Consider the following 20456-nt stretch of genomic DNA (forward strand, 5'->3'; position numbering starts at 1 on the left):
AACCTTACCTTTGGTTTTTACTTTTTGTAAACCCAACTTCTTCAAAACAGGCAAAAACTAAATATTGTAGAAAGCATTTAGTCTGTTTTTTTTTTTTTTGCAGTATTTCTAAATTCTTTAGACTAGATATGAGGCCAACTTATTTCATCAAATTAGTATATATCTAATCACCCTAGGAACCATTTTATTTATTCTGGAATTCTATTGTTTCTGGCAAACCCACAACCCTGAAAGAGGCATGTGATTGCTTTCATTTGAGCAAATGTTCCACAGAAGAAGTGGTATAAGCAACTGAAGCAAGAGCAATATAAGTATAGCAAAGTTGGCCCTGCATATGAGGACAGAATCTCTCTCTTTTTTTTTTTATTAAATGAGTTAAAAAGTAGAAGTTATGTCTATGATCTTTACAAGCTCCACTCCCACACTAGTGAAATTGATGCAGAGGTGTGCAGAGAGGGAACCAGAGGGAATTCCAGAAAGCCAAGAATCATGTGGTGGTGGTGTTAAACTGGGCAGCATGTTAGTTGTACTTCCCAAATTAAATACCAAGTCATTAATTGTTGAATAGTAATTAATGTTAAGTATTCAGTTCAGAACTTTTGTGTTATACAGCTATTTGCTCCCACTTCTTTTGGCTAAGCTGTTGTAATAATTTTTGACTTAGGCGCATGCCTGGAAGGAAATAAGAATTTAGATGGTATAATGTAGTTGCTTTTCTCGAGTGCACAAGGGGGCATTGATTCAATTGAAACCAGCAGCGGATTTGGCTTATTGCAAGCTTACTCTGTGCTCTGCGACCAGCATGCATTGTGAAGTTAAACGTACCGACAGCCATGAAATTAGTTAATCTGGAGTCAGTAAAACTAAAAAAGCATTGCAGAGAAACAGGCTAAGAAAATGAGGACTGGGTTTAGCCTAGGCACCAGATGTTACAGAAGTTTACAGAAAAAGGGAAGTGCGCACACACACACACACACATTGTAATATTGATGTTGGCAGATAGATGAAAGGTAGCACAGAGTCAATATGGGATTTGAACAGACAGTATATTGCAATGCTTGTATTAAACACTACCATTACCAGCACTGTCTAACATTAACGGCAATGGTAGTGAACCAATGATAGAGTCTTCCTCTACATGGCCACTTAACCTGCTTAAAATAGCTGTCTAATAAACCCCTTCTTAAAAGAAAGCAAGGGCACATCAGATAAATTATTACAATAACTTAGCCTAGATATGTTAGAACATAAACAAAAAATATGATCTTGCCTTTTCATTATAGGGCAGCTGGATCAGTGTTGACCTGGGGCTATACAATAACACTACTGAGTTAAAATCTTAATGGTTTCGATGCTATTCAGCCTTCAACAGTTAGTAACATATTTACCAGTAATTTATTAGTATGCTAATAAATTTACCTCTCTTACATATACAAAGCAGTTCCAATTTGAGTGCCTCTGCATGGTTGCTCAACCTGCTAGAAATAACAGCGAAATATTCCTCAAATCCCACTCAACTGTCTTAAAAGAAAGGAAGGACAGATTGGATAATGTAGCTCTGATTCTAGTCATGAACTATGTATGAATAAAAGACAGGATGGTCACAGGATGAATCCCTATAATCACAAGTCTATTGCGTCAGGGTTGACCTATGACTTAACAACAACAACAACAAAATTGCCTTTGGAGTGTCTAGTGAAAAGATGGGATGGAAACAAGAAATTATGACATTAATGCTTCTCCTTATGACAATTAGTGTAATTAAGTGGCTGGAACTGAAACCAGGTCACCACCATGTCTCACCAGAAACCCTACTTTTTTTCTTCACAGTAGTACTACAACAAAAGCAGGGAGAGAAACCGGAGAAGTGAATAATCAGAAGGGATGAGTGTACAAAAATGGCAACCAAATAATGATCTGAAAAGATGAAGAGTCTGTGCCCTCACAACCAGTTGGCATTGTGCCTCTTTCTTTCCAGCACAAGGTGTTAAATTGGCAACATATCAAATGAGAGAGAGAGAGAGAGAGAACACATGTATGTGTGTGTGTGTGTGTGTGTGTGTGTGTGTGTGTGAGAGAGAGACTCAGTGATGAAAAACTTACTATCGAATGACCAAGTTGTCTACAGTAGTGACAAAGTCAACACCCTTCCATTGTGTAAAACCAAAATAGAATTGGCTACAACTGGGAGTTGAAAGTAGCTTTTGGATTCAGTTTGCCAAAAGCCTGCCTATTATTGCTGTGCAATGATTATTGTAAAGGTAACTATGACAACAATAATAATAATAATAATAATAATTAATAATGGTTTCAAATTCAAGCACAAGGCCAGAAATTTTAGGGGTGTGGGTTAGTTGATTACATCGACCCCAGTACTCAACTGGTACTTATTTTATCAACCCCGAAAGGGTGAAAGGCAAAGTGAACCTTGGCAGAATTGGAACTCACAATAGAAAGACAGACAAAATGCCACTAAGCATTTTGCTTGGTGTGTTAATGATTCTTTTCTACTGTAGGCACAAGGCCCAAAATTTTGGGGGAGGGGGCTAGTCGATTAGATCGACCCCGACAGGATGAAAGGCAAAGTAGATAGACTTCAGCAGAATTTGAACTCAGAACATAAAGACAGACAAAATACCTATTTCGTTATTGCCCACAAGGGGCTAAACATAGAGGGAACAAACAAGAACAGACGAACGGATTAAGTCGATTACATCGACCCCAGTGCAACTGGTACTTTAATTTATCGACCCCGAAAGGATGAAAGGCAAAGTCGACCTCGGCGGAATTTGAACTCAGAACATAAAGACAGACGAAATACCGCTAAGCATTTCGCCCGGTGTGCTAACGTTTCTGCCAGCTCACCTCCTCTCCTATTCTTAGTTTCAAATTTTGCACAAGGCCAGCCAGTTCAGTGGAGTGGGTGAGTTGATTACATCAACCCCAGTGTTGAACTGGTACTTATTTTATCGACCCCTGAAAGGATGAATGACAAAGTTGACCCTGGTGGCATTTGAACTCAGAATGTAAAGTCGGAGAAAATGATGCTAAGCATTTTTCCTGGCACAGTAACAATCCTGCCAGCTTATTGCCCTATTGATCATAATAATAATAATAATAATAATAATAATAATAATAATGTTTTTTAATATGAACACAAAGTCAGACATTTTGAAGATAGGCACAGCTGGACACATTGACTCCAGTGCTTCTTTTATTGAGCCTGGAGGATTTTGAAGAAAGTTCAACAATAATAAAAAGGATTTCAAAAATGATTTTTGCTAGGTATCTTGCTTGTGTCTTGCCTTGGACCCTCAAATTTTGATGGAGTTGTAGTAGTGCTGTTGTGATATACAGTATATCTTGAGCATTTAAATTTGGCAAAGCCCATCCTTCTCCCGCCTCACCACAACAGATTTCATCCAGAGATACAGATAGAAGATAGATAGATAGATAGATAGAGAGAGAGAGAGAGAGAGAGAGAGAGAGAGAGAAAATGTAAAGAGAAAAGAGGGAGAGAGACAGACAGAAAGAAAGAAGAAATCAACTTCAGTACTCTACCAGTACTTTATGAAAGGACAAAAGGTGACCTAGGCAGGATTTGAACTGAGGGCTTGGAAAGCAATCTTTCTGATTGCTTTCCAGTCAATTTGACGCTATTACAAAGCTATGTAAGAAATCATCAATGCCACTGCTGCTGCTCCCTCCTCCCCCTCCTACTACCACTGCCGCCACCACCATCATCATTTACAGGGAGGGGTTATTCGATTAAATTAAACTAACCCAGTTCTAGATTGGTACTTTTCTTTATTGACTCAGAAAGCCTGAAAATCAGCAGGATGTGAACTCAGAACAAAGTTATGTAGCAAATATTGCAAGGCCTTTTTTGTATGACACTCTTAATGAGTCTGTCAATCCACCACATTTTAATAATTAATTAATTAACTGATTAATTAATGATGATGATGATGATGATGATAAGCAAATTAATAAGAACTATGTGACTGGAGTATTAACAGAATAACAAAAATGCGCTATACACTGTAAGACTAAAGTATGACAGACAAGAAGCCTTTGTGCATAGGTGGACTTCTGAGTAAAAAAAATCAATATTTACCATTGCTAGTTTATACAACTAATGGTCAAGACGTACTATAGGAAATTGTTGACATTCTTTTAGGTTCTATATCAAGTTGTTTTGCAGGTAAATAAATAAAACAACAATAGCAACAACAATGACTTGATAGCAATCCAAATTGGTTTATCAACTAGAAGTCTTTATTAGAATGGATATTATCATTAAATAAGTATTAATGGGTGTGTATATCAGTTAGATCATTTCTGATTTGACAGACTGGTGGACAGCTTGATGTGACTGAGGCAATGACATATGCAAACATCATCCCAGTATAGCACTGGGTATGGTAGGCTATGATAAACTTGCTGTGATGACTGAGAGGCAGCACTTTAACCCTTTTGATACCAGCTTGCACTAGAGACCATCCTTGATTCTAGGATACAAACTTCCTGTTTTGAAGTGATCTAAAATTAAAATTCCATGTTGAATTTATGTTCCAAAGACTGGCTTTATAATAAATTATTGTTTATTGTCTGCCTTAATCAAGGAAACCTTAGTGATCAGAGGTGTTTCAGCTGTGATCACACCTGTTTTATTTTGAGACATAATATATTTAAAACTTAATTCTTCTGTGATTATATTCCTCTTGAAACACAGTGTTTTTGTTTCAGTTAGTTTAGAAAATAATGGAGAGTTTAGTGAAATAACTTTGTCATATTTAATCTGGTGTTTGGAACGTAAAGGCTTTAATGTAAATCACTATTTCAGGTGGGTTGGTATCAAAAGTTTTAAACACAACAGGATGTGATTTGAGGGAAATTTGGCTACTATTTATAGCAGATAAAACCTTGTTAAAGCCTCAAGGGTCACATACGACTTGTTTGGGCCAAGTCAGCTCTGATTGAGCAAACTTATAAATGAAATGTGTTCAAGCCATGATCACCTCAACGCATTTTTGAGACATAGTGTATCTAGAACTACATTATGCAGTCAATGAGCCTTTCTTTTAGTTTTAAGACACAATAGGGTGTGATTTGAGTGAGATGTTGTTGCTATTTCTAGCAGGACAAATGACAGCATAGAGACCCCTCCCTCTCTCTTACATTAGCTTAAGAATAACATGTATTCATACTTATACACACCTCATAGGAATTGTCAAAGCTATAGACAATGACAATGGTGTAAGCATGACAATAAAATCTCTGGTAAAACACAACACAGTAAACAACAAGTAAGTAAATTCAGAGTATGTACAGTGCATGTGTACATATCTGGTGTATGTACAGTGTTTCTGTACATATTTAGACTTGCTGTGAAGGAATGTTCAAGCTAACAGACTAAGGTAAATATGAGAAGAAACTGTCACTGAATTTCAGTCTCTACATCTTGTCAGAGTCAGTCACCAGTTGACATCTTCTGCTCTCTTGTTTAACACACTAATTCTGTGAAGCAGACAGTGGTTCAAGTCTGACAAGGAGAACATGAGCCAAACCATTCCAGAAAACATTATACAGTGTATGAAAGACTAAATTCTATGTATGCAAATATACACCCCACCTCTCTCTCCTCTGTGTGTGTGTGTGTGTGTTTGTGTGTGCGCACGTGCGTGCATACATGAGCAAAGTGGAGCTTTCCAAGAGAAGATGTATGGCCCAGTAACAAATCGCTGTCTGGCTGGCATGCTAGTTTAGCTTGGATAGCATTGCAAGTCAATCTGGTGTCTATTCTCATGACATTTAATGAACTCACATGTGTGTGCCCTAATGGTTAGGGTGTTATTTCCTGATCATGAGGTTGTGGGTTCAATACCTGGGCAGGGCAAGGCAGTGCAATGTGTCCTTGAGCAAGGCACTTCATTTTACAATGCTCCAGTCTACTCAGCTGAACATAAGCTTTGGCCAAGTACTAGGGCAGTCCTCTCCCCCTTTGAATGTTACATCCTACATATGCCACCAGATCAAAGGTGAGGAGGATGAGAAAGTGTGTGTGTTCTGTAACTGCTTGTGACTGCATAAACACATGAAACAATTAGTGAAAGCATGGTACATTTTACCAAGCTATCGTTGCTTGTGAGTGACAGCTGGTTTTACAATAATATTAAGTATATTGCTCAAAGCATGGCAAAACATAGGCAGTGGATTTGAACATTGAATTTATGAACTGACAGGAAAGTTAGATCTTATATATTTAGTTTCATTGTGGGCTAAATATTCCATCATTATCTAAATATTCTCTCATACCAAGATGAAATGTTTTATTTATACTAAAACAAATATAGCTTAAAAAACAATCATATTGAAGATGTTAATTTACATTACTTCATATTTCAATAATAATTATTAAAAAAAAAAAGAGAATAAGATAACTTTACTAGAACTGGTGCCAAAGCTGAAAAATTTTTTTTTACAAAATATCAATAACTTTTTATCTTGTGATTCAACTAAAGGAGACAATTTGGAAAAAAGGAAAAAGAAGAAAAAAACAAACAAAACAGGCGTGGCTGTGTGGTAACAAGCTTGTTTCCCAACCACATGGTTCCAAGTTCAGTCTCACTGCATGGCACCTTGGGCAAGCGTCTTGCACTATAGCCTCAAGTCGACCAAAGCTTTGTGAGTGGATTTGGTAGATGGAAGCTGAAAGAATCCTGTCATATATGTGTGTGTGTTTTTGTGTCTGTGTTTGTTCCCCCATCACCACTTAACCAGTGTTGGTGTTTTTATGTCCCCATAACTTAGCATTCCAGCAAAAGAGACCAACAAAATAAGTTATTAGGCTCAAGAAACGAGTCCTGGGGTTAATTTGTTTGACTAAAACCTTTCAAGGCAGCATGGACTACAGCATGGCCACAGTCAAAAGACTGAAACAAGTACAAGAATACAAGAATAAATACTCGCTGAAAGTATTTGGCAAATGAGCAGAAACAATGTAGGGTGAATGGTTTCACCCTTTAGAATTCATATTATTCTGTCAAATGTAATTTATTACCTCCACCAAGGAAGGAGGTTATGTTTTTATCGGCGTTGGTTTGTCCGTCTCTCCGTAAAATAACTCAAAAAGTTGTTAGCGGTATTTGATGAAACTTGCAGGAAAAATTGATAATGACACAAGGAACAGATGATGAAATTTTGGAATTGATCCGGGAATTTTTATGGATTCTTGAAGGATTTTTCACTTGTTATATTTACTTTACATGAATGTTACGTTCTTTGATTATCTCCCTTGAAAACACGTTCATCGTTTGCACGTAACCTATGGTGGCATTGCTGTTTCCAAAGTTTATTTTCATTTCTCTATTAGTAATTTTACTGACATATCTATCTTAAAATGAGCTGCTTGGCAGAGGTCTGTGGAGAATGACATGACAAGCCTTGACTATTGGGATCGACTCTGGTTGGCGGAGGTCTGCACTCTCCGAGTGCTTTTCTAGTTTATTTATTCATATTGCTTTGAATTAATCATGCATCCTCTTGTAGCTTCAATATTTCAGTGATGTTACTGTTTACCTTTACAATCACATTACAGAGTAGGTGTTAAAGGCTGGGTCTGGCTGGTTTAAACATAAAGCAGGTAGAATATTTGGGCTGGATATGGTCGGTTTAAATGCTAAAGGGTTAATATAATCCTGCCAGATACAAAGCAACATCTCTATAGGGCTACCTTAGCAGCATTATAGGACCCTCAACAAATCAATGCAGTGGGTCCTAAAGTATTTATTTATTGGCAGCAAGCCACAGTATACATAGATCAGAAGTGGGTCCCCAGGGCAAACCCACTGTGCCCATCCCTTAAGACAGCATGGCAACTCTAATGCTGGTTCTATGACAAAATGAACCTAGTACATACAGTAAAGAGGCTGCAGTTAGGAAGAGCATCCATTCATAGCAACTGTAGCAGAAGTGAAATGCCCAATTAAAACTTGGTCCTCTGACCCAGCTAGGAGGGCTAATAGCCCTGAATAAGAAGTGATGTGATTTTGCACTGTGATAATTCTGTCTAACCCATGCCAGCATGGAAAGCGGGCAAATGATGATGATGATGATGATGATAATGGTGGTGGTGGTAGTGATCTAGAGTAAAATGGAAGATTACAACTGACCACAGGCAATCAGTACATTGTAATCCAGTTACTGTGTCTGGGTTATTCTATCGATGAGAGTAAATTACCTCAAGTCAAAGACACTTAACTCTCAACAATAGAATTTGCCTAACTGATACTAGTGGATACTGCCACATGGTAGAATAAAATCACTGCTGTAAATAGTATTGTACTAACCATTCAAATCCACCACATTTAATTTCAGTCAATGGTTGTGAAGCTAAGGTCTTCAATGAGTTACAGTCTGCATGGTGAGGAGTTAAAACAACCTCACCACAAGGTTTGCATGACTTAACAAAAATTAGTCTAAATTTTGCTTCCTTGTTGTGATAAGCTGTCTAGGAAAGAAAGATATCCTACAAGGAAAAAGAAGCTAAGAAAAATAATAAAACTTTTTGTTTAAATCCTATCCATACTAACATAACAAAAATGGATGACCTGGTTCAAAGTTCATTTTTCTAAAGTCTAAAATTAAACCACACCCATCTTGTAACTTTTTCCCCCAAAGTCAAAGTGACATGTTTAAATAAGTCTAAAAAGTATATTATTTCAACCAATAGTATTTTTTAAAAAAATGTCCCTCTATGTAAATAAACTAGTCTTAGTTGAAAATTGTCTGGTTTCCCTTGTTTAATGTAGCTTTGACTTAAATTAACTCCCTCTGCCGCCACCACCTTCCTCACCACCACCACTGCCGCCGCCGCCACCACCACTACTACTACCAGCACAGCCATCATCATCATCACCACCACTTTAACATCTATTTTGCAAAGTATTGTATAGATCTACTGTATATACGACAACAGTTGTGTATCTGTATCCTGCACATTTATTTCATAGGGGATTTTTGATTGGCAGGATGGGAAGTAAAAATACAGTTCCTGGTGGGACAAGCGAATGAGCAAGAAAGAGACAGAGAAAGAGAGAACTAATAACAGGAGCAAAGATAAATCTCAAAGGGAGTGTAGCACATTATATCTAAAGAGAGATAGTTCTTTGCTTTCTTTGTTTGAATTACACAGTTTCTATAATGCAACAGAGGAGACTAAACTGCATCCAGGAGTGAGGCCCTGGTTAAGGAGTTCCTAAGTTTTGAAGAGTGTGGAATTACTTCTTAGCCACTACTACCCCCTGGTCTATGCTGACCTGGGGTAGTAGCAGCAGTCAGAGTTTCTGTTACGGAATTGCCTCTGGAAGACAGTCAGTCACAGAAACCTCAATGGGTCCAAGATAGATGAGGTCCTTCAGCAATTTAGCTGTTCACCCAAGAGAAGATAACTCCATAAAAATCCTGCATCCTGAGAATTGCTGGGCTCACGTCATGTCATCATCATCATCAGACCAATACAAGTTTGAAGGATAAGAGTGGGACTGGCTGTACACAAACCAAGCCTACTATAGTAATATTTAGTGTGCAGGTTGTTCAGCAAGCCAAGACACCAGCACCAATACCATCACACTTTCTTCATAAGTTCAGAGGCAAGGGAAGGAGGTGACATGAATAGGTAGAGGATGATACAGGAAGTCTGTAGCTTTGGCACTACATATAAGCAACTATAGGGATAGGGGTGTTTTCTGGTTGTATTTTGCTAAATCTTCATTCATTGAAGCAGTGGGAGAGTCCAACAACAACAACAACAACAAAAGAGAAATAAATTTCCCTATCCCTCAAGGATAAGAAGCTGGTCTTTGTCACAGAAAACTTGGTGCTGTAAGCTAACGAAATATGTATTATCCTTATAATGCTGCCACTGTACATGGAAGTGAACTGGGCAAACCACTCTATCTTCTTGGAACCATATGAAGTTGGGGATTGAGCTCAGGTGTTTAGAGTTAAATGCCTTTAATATAAACATGCAGGTATACTAGCATATACTAATTTTCTCTAAAGAGAGAGAGAGAGTGAAAGAAAAATGAAAAATAAAGAGAGAAAAAATGTTGACCTATCTGGAAGGATTTTCCTGTTACTTGAACCAAATCTAAAAAAAGGTTACAAAATATCAATAACTGTTTACCTTTCGAATAAGGAGTCAATTTGAAATAACATATTACCAAAGACATATCTTCACTACAGATGTGTGTCTGCGTGTGTGTATGTAGAATATGTAAAATCAAGACAAAAAAATTTACTCATTATCAACTTATCTTTTGACTAACACAAAACTATTTTGAACAAACCTTCCTTGATGAGAAATAATTCATAAACAACTGTGCTTAAAATTACACATCTATAATTGCAGTTGTAATGAATGTGAAGTAAAATGAATTTAGTGAATCCTTTCCCAAACCTCAAAAGCCCATAGGGTCTTTACATAATTCTGGGTTTCTATAATATTGAAGAGAGAGAGAGAGAGAGAGAGAGAGAGAGAGAGAATTCCTCTTGGGTATGAAGTTAGTGTATTGCAGATAATTTTCTCTTAAATCCCAGCCAGGTACCTACTGTATATGCATTTGCAAAGAAGACTTAGCCTATCATCTAACTCAGTGGTTCCAAAGCTATTCAGTGCTCATCTGGAGTCAAACAATAAGTCTGCAGTGTGGCTTTATATTTGGTACTCCGAGTTTCAGGATGTTTTTTTTTTTTATTTGTTCTATTCTTAGTATTTATTCTGAGACAGAAAGAGAGTGCTTTTAGATTTTACAGCTTTGGTGAATGTTAAGATTGATAACATGAATGATACAGTCCCCACAGATACAGGAAAAACTCCAGCTAGAGCCAATCAAGAAACCCACATATCCATGACCACCAAAGGTACAAGCCTTCTCCTGACTGTTGCTCTTTAAATCTACAGGTGAATCCTTTCTACTATAGGCACAAGGTCTGAAATTTTGGGGGAGGGGCTAGGTGATTATATTGACCCCAATGCTTATATGGGTTTTAACCTCAAAAGGATGAAAGGCAAAGTCAACCTCAGTAAAATTTAACTCCGAGTATAAAGACAGATAAAATGCTGCTAAGAAGTTTGCCCAGCATGCTAACAATTCTGCTAGCTCCCTAATAATAATAATAATAATAATAATAATAATAATAATAATAATCCTTTCTACTTAAGTCACAAGACCTGAAATTTTTGGGAAAGGGACTAGTTGATTACATCGACCCCAGTGTTTCACTGGTACTTAATTTATCGATTCTGAAAGGATGAAAGGCAAAATCGACTTTGGTGGAATTTGAACTCAGAATGCAGCGATGTGTGAAATACCACTAAGCATTTTGTCCAGCGTGCTAACGATAATAATACTAATTAGATATTTTATAAGCCTTAATAACCTTTTCTTTTTTTTGAATGCATTATATACTTCATTAATTATTATTTCTTGTTTTATTTAGATCCTAGAAATACATATAAAAAATTTCTTTGTAATTTTTAGTAATATAATACATTTATTAATTTTCTACCTAACTTAATAAATTTAAAGTGCAAAAAATACTTATAATCCAAAAGTAAAGGACAAAAAAGAAAAAAATATACCGCTATATCTTTAATTGATTTTGTGTAGTGTTACGCATGGAATATATATTTTTTTTCTTTTTCGAATTTACATTTGAGAAGTAAGTCTTAAAAATCAAGGCCAACAGTTGTTAAGGTGCTGTTATTTTTTTTAAAGAATTCCAATGCTTGTAAGTGTAATGTTTCTAAACTGTTGCAATATTTGTTCTTTGCATGGGTATTTTGTAAGAAGTTTTTTTTTTTTTATTAAGGAGGGGGGGGGGGGGGATGAATTTGAAACAAATATTGCTTTGACACTAATTAAATGCATGTATTTATGATGGTGGAGTAGCAGAGTTGGTACAGTAATGGACCTAAATGCATTGTGGGATTTAGTCATGCTTCCCTACATTACGAGGATTAAGTCCCTCAGATCAATAAATTCACAGCACACCACACAGTATTTTCGGATAACTTGAAATGTAAAGCATACAATTTTAACCTTGCTTTGAAAGTTAAACAAAAGTGGTCGTACTATAGGTTTTATCTCCCTGACAGTAGAAAATGTGGGATTAATCTGAGCAGTTTCTTGACCTTTTAAAGCTTCATCAGAAAAAGAAAACTCACAATTTTCTAACTATGGGGTGGGTGGGTGGGTGGGGGTGATTAATTGCTTAATGCTATTTAAGGTGTATGCAAACTAGGATTTTATTAAGAGTTTTTTAATGACAAATTTGTCCATTTTGGAACCAGAGTGCATCTGGTTCTTGTATGGGTTGTATATTTTTAGTGAGTGCTGCATTTGTGGTGTGTAGGTGAATTTGTTCTGTGGCCTGGGTACTAGGGTACTCGTTAATAACTGATGATTGTTTTACGTGCAGTATTTCCATATTTAAAGCTTTTTTTAATGGATGAGACAGAACACATATATCACACCAAATCATAAACTTTGTAATTAGAATATATTACAAAACAAAAAAAAACACCATAATGAAAAACATCAACTCAAAACCACAAATTAGTGTGTGAGTGTGTGTGTGTGTGTGTGTGTGTGTGTGTGTGTGTACATGCATGCAAACTTTGCAAGTCACACTAACTGACCATCTTTCTCAGCATATAATGGTGTGCAGTTAGGTATTGCTGTCAATTTAATCAGCTGTTTTCTCCTACTAAATGTATGGATTTGTGACTATATCACAAAGTCTTATATTAGAGTAGTGGATAGCAGAATGACTACCACATGTTTTATTTTGTGTACTATGCATGTACTTTTGACTATCATAGCTGTCGTTTCTTACTCGTTGCTTTCTGTCCCTCTTTCTACTCTTTTCCAACAGGTTGTAGGTACACCTGGGTATTGTATATAATAATAATAATAATAATAATAATGATATAATAGAATTATGCCTTGCAGTATGTAGTTGTATCATCTGAGTTCAAATCCCATTGGGATTGACTGACTTTTCATCCTTCCAAGGTTGATAAATGAAGCACAAAATTACAAATTTTGGCTGAAAGGTGTCTGTCACTGATTAAACTGAATCCAAATTATGTCTGTTTTATACTAATGGAAGAGGAATTACATTTTGTAAAAGATATTGTTTGCCGCTCTTTTTGGCCAGTGCAGACACAGTTGAGGCTCAGGAAGATGTGAGGTGAGTGAGTCATGTGGACAATATTTTGTTAGTAAATTTAGAAGAAAGGATTATGAGAGAGAGAGAGAGAGAGAGAGAGAGAGGGAGAGAGAGGGAGAGAGAGGGAGAGAGAGAGAGAGAGAGAGAGAGAGGGAGAGAGAGAGAGAAAGAGAGAGAGAGAGAGAGAGAGAGTGTGTGTGTCTATGCTCACAGCTTGGTAGTAAGCTAGTAAGCAAGTGTTTGTAAAGAGTTAAGTGAAGATTTGCTACTTGTGGTTATAAAGTCTTGGAAGTAAATGGTCACAGGTGTGAGTACAGTACTTCAGTGTAGTTTTGCATCCCCTATAAGGGTCAGCAGCATTGGGGGCTGGCTGAAGTATTTTTCATGCAGTGAATGTTAAGTTGAAGGATGATAACTCTGTGAGGAAGACCTATAGAATTTATGGATAATAAAATATCATCATAAAAACCACAATGATAATAATAACAACCATGAGCAAGACCTATAGAATTTACGAATATAAATACCATTGCAAAACCCAGCAACATCGTAGGCTATGAAAGATCTTATCATCAAGAATGACTAAGGGTTTTGAAGGAGAAGCTAGCAGCACTTAAAAGAGTTAATAGCTTTAACCTTTCTCACTTGTAGACATCTCACTTGAAATAATTTTTAAATAAAATATATAAAATGTATAGAAAATGTCAAAATCTTACGAAGCAGTGAAAAGGTCACAGACTGCACAAATGTAAATGTAAAAGATTAAGAAAAAAAGCTTCTCGATAAAATACAGTTTGTGAAGAATATTCGTAAAACAAAATCTCAATAATAGTTTTTGGTTTTTGCTATAGCTTTTGGTTTTAATGATTTCCTTAGGTAGACAAGTAAGAATTGGAAAAGATGGACTGTGGGCAGTCTAAATAATAGCTTTATTCAGACTAAGATTAAAATCTCTAAATATAAGAATTTGGAAATAAATAATGTCTCCTCTGAAGGATCTCTGGAGTAAAGTTACTTGATATGGTGTGTAGCTTGGAGATGAGGGAGTTTCTCCAGGTAAACCTGCTATTTTTCTACATTGAGAGATTACAGCTCTGGTGTAAGGACACATGGTCAGAGTACCACAGGAAAGGACTGAGGACTTGTACAACACAGTTATATCAGTCCTTGGTTCATCAACTGTCAGATTTCTGTTCACTAACAACAGAATGCCCTACACATGTTTCAATCTTGGCAAAGACTTGTTTTGAAAATGTGTCTAAAATATAAATATCGTACCTGTTTTAAATGTTTTATTTCCAAGAGAAATCATGATACAAACCTAGCACACTCCAGGGTGCTGGATTTGGCAGCTTTGAACATTAAACTGGTAGAATATTTTGGCCAAATATAGCCAGTTTAAATATTAGAGAATTAATATACAGTTGAGAAGTGTATGTTGTCTAAGGTTTAATCCTTTAAGCAATCTTACATAGAAACGGTGTTTTATATATTTTGAGGTATTCATATTGAGTCGAGTGATGTGTTTTGTCAATGATATAACCCTTTAATATTCATAATATTAATAGTGTTAGACATGTTGATATATTCACATAAGAGTCATGCACTTCATGTAAGATTTCACCTTTAAGTATTTATATCAATAAAATTAAGTAAAAGAGAAATTTCTGTTATTACCAAAACTAAAATGCCATTGATGTCAAAAATGGATAGTTTGAACAAATTGTGCTTTGTTTATGGTAGCCAAATTTGACCAGTTTCAAAACTAAGTCTTTGAAAAAGTATTTTTATTAAGCCATTATGACAAGCCTAACGGATATCCCTATATGCTGATTAGGACAACCAGACAGGATTCTTGCATGCAAAAGGGTTAAATTACTTAGTTATTTCTTCACTAAATCGTTCTGCTTATCTTATTTTATTTGGAAGCTACTAGAAATACTTTGAAAACCATCAACAAGTACTATTTATAACAGACTAATTTTTAAATGGGTCAGTTTCATAGATTTCGCATTCTAAGTGAGGTTTTTGCACAAAGTTACTACTACTTTGGTGCAACTTTTACACAATATAAAATTTTTAATTTAAAATTTATTCCAGAAAGGCTGTGGAATGTGAAATTATATGATATTATACTTATAAGCACCAATTTGAGACAGAAAAGAGCAATAGGACTACTAACAGGATTAAAACATCATTGTTTCTTGTCAGGCAATAGCGTTAGTTAAATGTAGGCTTGTTCTTTTCTCACTCAAATTCCTATTTATAATTCATCATTTAAATTGAATTATTAGCAGTTAATTCATGATGATATTATTTATGTTAAAAAAATACAAAATATAAAAATTATACAAAATATAAAATTATAAAAAAAAAGTTATGATGTCTGAAATTATTTATTTTCTTAAAAATCTATAAAATATGAAATTATTAATTATTTTAAACAAAATCTGTGAAATATGAAACTATTCCAAAAAAGAAGAAAAAAAAAACAACTATGGAAAACGGAAATATATATTTTTTAAAAAAATCCGAGAAATATAAAATTATTTATTTAAAAAAAAATTGAGAGATGAAATTAGGTGCAGGTGTAACTAGGTACAAGCATGGTTGTGCATTTAAGAAACTTGCTTCCCAATATGTGGTCTCAGGTTCTGTCCCACTGTGTGGCACATTGGGTAAGTGTCTTCTATAGTTTTAAGCCAACCAAAACCTTGGGAGTGGATTTGGTAGATAAAAACTGAAAGAAGCCCAGTGTGTGTGTGTGTGTGTGTGTGTGTGTGTGTGTGCCTTCATTTTGTCATCATGTGAGGCTTTTAAACAAGCATCACAGACTTATAAACGACGTCATTCATTTCTAGTCTTCCACCAAAAACATGGTGAAATATTACCCTGCTTGGAAACAGGTGAGGGTTGGCAACAGGAAAGGCATCCAACCATAGAAAAATCTGTCTGACTGATGCAAACATGGAAAAGGGGATGTTAAATGATGATGATGATGAAATATGAAATTATTTACTAAATAAATATGAAACATGACCATCTCTTTTGAATTTTAAGTATAATTAGATAAAAGAAGAGAACAGTTTTTGCCAATGGCTTTAGTTTTTGTCTGCAAAACTCAATATTGTTTGATTTTAATAAATATTACAAATGGGAAATTATAAATCCTCTTCCCCTCTCTAAGATTATTTTTGTTAAAAAAAAAAAAAGTTTTATTATTATTTTTCTCATACGTTTCAAATAGATAAATCAAAATGCAACAAATGAAAAACAAAAATCTCCAAAATACAAAAGAAAAAAACAAAAAGGACCACAACTAAAAACTGAAATATTTTAAAGTAATTGAATTAAATTTACTATAGTTTTTTTCTCTTTATTTGAATTCAATTTAAATTTATAAAATATTTTTTAATTCAAGCCCTCACTCTTTCAAAATTTCAACTGTGAACAAAAAAAAAAAAAAAAAAAATCTGGTCCTATTATATATACACACAGACACATAAATATATATACACACCACACACACACACACAAATACATACACACATACATACATATAAACACACACACGCATATGCATCTGAGTTATATCAAAAACGAAATTTGGCTAAGTAATACGTCAAAGTTCAATGAACAATTGCTGTTCAATAAAGTTTCTTTTTCTATTGGCTTAACTTGAAGTAAAATTATCTTCTTTTATTATGATTTTGCATTAAAAAGTTATTCTAAAAACAAAATTCTCTGTTTTATGCTGTTGATAAAATGATAAGGGTAAAAATAAAATGAAAAGAAAAAAGAAAAAAAAACCCTGTTTCCTAATACATGTATATTAGTGTGTGCATGTGCATGTTTGTGTGTGTGTGTGTGTGTGTTCACATGTGCAGTGGAGTTAAGGACTGGTTATCCTTTGGAACTTTTTGTTCCTGTTGAATATAAAAGGATTCTCTCTTCCCCCACTCTCTCTTTCTCCCACTCGCCCCTCCCCTCTCTCTCTCTGTACAAAATTTAGACTGTATGAAGTGTATATAAGAAGGATGACGCTAGATGAGGGCAATGAATAAGTAACATCTGCAGAAACCGGAAAGAAATGAGAGACACATGATCTGTTGGATGTGAAACATTAATTTGCACGCATAAGAAGCAGAGCAGAAGTGAGCCGCGAAATCAGCAGAGCATTAAAGACAATCAGATGATGTATGCAGCAGAGATGAGTGAGCCGATAGGGATATGATGTGTGGTTTGTACGCAGTCAATGGATTGTGGGTAAGAAATATTGTGTGCTGCTGGTGGGAAGTTACCTGTGGCAGAAGATGAGCAATGAGCAACCGAGGCGTGTGTGTGGGGTGGTGGAGTGATGAGGTCAGATATGGGACTCACACATATGATAGAAATAAAAAGACCCCCCCCCCAAAAAAAAAACAACAACAAAGGATGATTGGTGATATGTTATACTGGAGATCTATTCGGCCAACACCAACATGGAAAAAATAACACCCAAAACTTTTTAATAAGGCTTGTGTGGTTAAGAAGCTTGCTTTGCAACCCAGTGGTTTTGGGTTCAGTCCCACTGAGTGGCACCTCACACAAGTAAGTGTCTTCTACTATAGGCCCGAGTCAACCAATGCCTTGCAAGTGAATTTGGTAAACAGACACAGTGTGGAAGCCTGTTGTGTATATGTATGTGAGTGTGTGTGTGTAACTGTGCATCTGTACAGGCAGTGTCGATTTTAATAGAGGAAAAGAGCTAACATACAGCATAAACATTTGGTCATTATAAACAAATCATTTGTGCAGGTTATTTCAGTGGGAAATTGCACTATGAGACTACGAGAGACTACAATCCACATAAATAATAATATATATAAACATATCTATCTATATTTATATAAACACATACACACATGCAGATCAACTAACAGCTGATAGTTTTATTAAACATTATGCATTTACAAGAATTGCATGTAGACAGTTATTTTTATCTTTGGTAAGCAAGGTGTGTAGATCAATTTCAGTCAATTTGTCTTTAAACTTCAATTTGCTTACAAATGTATGTTTTATACATATACGTATGTAGAACCAGTAATGAGAAGTTTGGTTCAAGAGGAATTTTTTTTCTCCCTAATGTTACAAATTCAATCATTCAAATTGATAGAATCAACATGTTTTAAAAACCAAAATCTGAGAGATAGAAAGCAATACACACAAATAAAGAGAGAGAGAGAGAGAGAGAGAGAGAGAGAGAGAGAGAGAGAATTGAAGGGAAGCAGAACTAAACTGAAAATATATATATAAAAAAAAAAATCAACTAAAATTGAATTTCAAATAATTGAAAAATTGAATATATGAAAAATAAAAAAAACATTTTCATTAATTTTTATCTGAACTTTTTCTCCATTTGAAATTCAAAACTAGAAAGAAAGAAAGAAAGAAAAAAAAACACACAAAAAACCACCCAAAACAAAACCATTTCTTTTTCTGTGGTGTTACTCTGGCATGGCCCACAACTTAGTAGCTGGCTGGAACCAGTAAAAGAGTATACAAACTTGTATCAAAATTCTACATCTCAGTTATAGATACTGACTCAAGGGGGAGCCACTTCTAGCTGCTTTAGAAAGGGCAGTCACAAAATCACATCTTCAACTGCAGTTCAAACTGAAATTTTAGTAGCATACCAATTTGAGCACTCAGAGCGCATACCTATTAGTTTGGCTCGCCCTGACGAAAACTCCTCATATCTTTTATACATCTCAGCTATAATATAAAACCCAATACTAAATTCTTTCTTGACAAAATCTAAAGAGAAAATAAATTACAATAACTTTATTAATTCTTTTAATCCTTCTTTAGGTTTTAGTCATTTCTAAGATAAAAGTGTAGTAAGTATTCAAATGTAGATTAGATGGGATTAAAAGAAGTGAAGCAGGAGAAAGAGAAGAAAGGAAAAAGAAAGAATTGTGAAGATTATATTTCACTAAAGCTGATATTTTTGTGTTTTTACAGTTTGTTTTTCCTTCCTTTGAATTTCATGAACTAAAATTATTTAAAAAACAAAAAAATTAATTAAAAAGGAAAGAAGACATAAAAGAAAAACAACAACAAAAACAAAATGCAAACAAAAACAACTGGAAAACACAAACAAGATATGAAAAATAATTGAAAATAGGAATGGTTTTATGGTTTTATCATTTGTGAAGTAGAGGGAAAAATTGTTGTTTCTCTATGTTGCAAAAGCTTCTGATACTAAATATACAGGTAATAATTAATAGAAATAACAACAACAACAACAACGACAACGACGACGATGATGATGATGTTTTATTATTTATTCATTTATTATCTTAAAATAAAAATAAAAGTGATTTTTAGCATTATATAAGATTTCTCACGGTAACAATAATAAATTTAGGCACAAGGTCACAAAATATTTTGGTAAGAGGGAGGGTGGTTAAGAATCGATCGTCCCACCACCATCACCACTACTACAACGATAATAGTAATAAGAGCAATGGATTATAGCAAAAAGAATGATTTCCTTAATAACAATAATAATAATAATAATAATAATAATAATAATGACGATGATGATGATGATTTATAATAATGATAATAATAATAAATATTAATCTAGAGCAAGCAGTAGTAGTAGAGTAGGATGAGAGTGAATGTAGTGAATTGTAACTAACTTGCCAGAGAGGAGTTAAAAAGCTATTGTGGGTTTGTGTAAAAGCAATCTGCTGAGCCGGCTCAGTAGATAGCTAGGCTGACAAGCGTGCAATGCAATTCTGGCTGACTAGCACTGCACACGTATTATTTAGAATCACTGCAACCACATATTAAGGAAAGGGTTGGCTGTTCATAGTCGAGGCAGCTATGGAAAAGAAGAGAGAGAGAGAGAGAGAGAGAGAGAGAGAGAGAGAGAGAGAGAGAGAGAGCAAGCTGGGGGAAGAGGAGAGGAAGGAGCGAGTGAGGTAGAAAGTGGAGACTATGGAGTGAAGAGCAGAAATGAAAATTTGTGATGAAGGGGAGGGGGAAGATTCAATGCATATCCATGATTGTGTGAAGAATTACTGCGCTTACGCACACACACAATTCTATATGCCTACACGTACAAATGTACATATATATGTGTGTGTGTGTGTGTGTATAAGCATGTGTATATATATATATATATATATACACATAGAAAGGGAGAGAGATAAGATATATATATACAC

The 20456-nt window shown here is 35.1% G+C and overlaps 1 protein-coding gene across 20 annotated transcripts in view; it reads right to left on the minus strand.

The window, feature by feature from the left end:
* LOC106876387 (LIM domain-binding protein 2) overlaps positions 1-20456 on the minus strand; it is a 160990-nt gene that overhangs the window by 63873 nt on the left and 76661 nt on the right. For 10 of the 20 annotated variants that reach the window (XM_089363100.1, XM_089363101.1, XM_089363097.1 and 7 more), the window contains one exon: positions 10118-10153. The exons of the other annotated variants lie outside the window; for them this stretch is intronic. In XM_089363100.1, coding sequence (XP_089219226.1) covers positions 10118-10153 — 36 coding nt within the window. The remainder of the gene's footprint in view (positions 1-10117; positions 10154-20456) is intronic. 20 annotated transcript variants of the gene reach the window in all.

This window comes from Octopus bimaculoides, chromosome 14, assembly GCF_046866305.1.
Source record: "Octopus bimaculoides isolate indiv1 chromosome 14, ASM4686630v1, whole genome shotgun sequence".
Classification (NCBI taxonomy): Eukaryota; Metazoa; Mollusca; class Cephalopoda; order Octopoda; family Octopodidae; genus Octopus; species Octopus bimaculoides.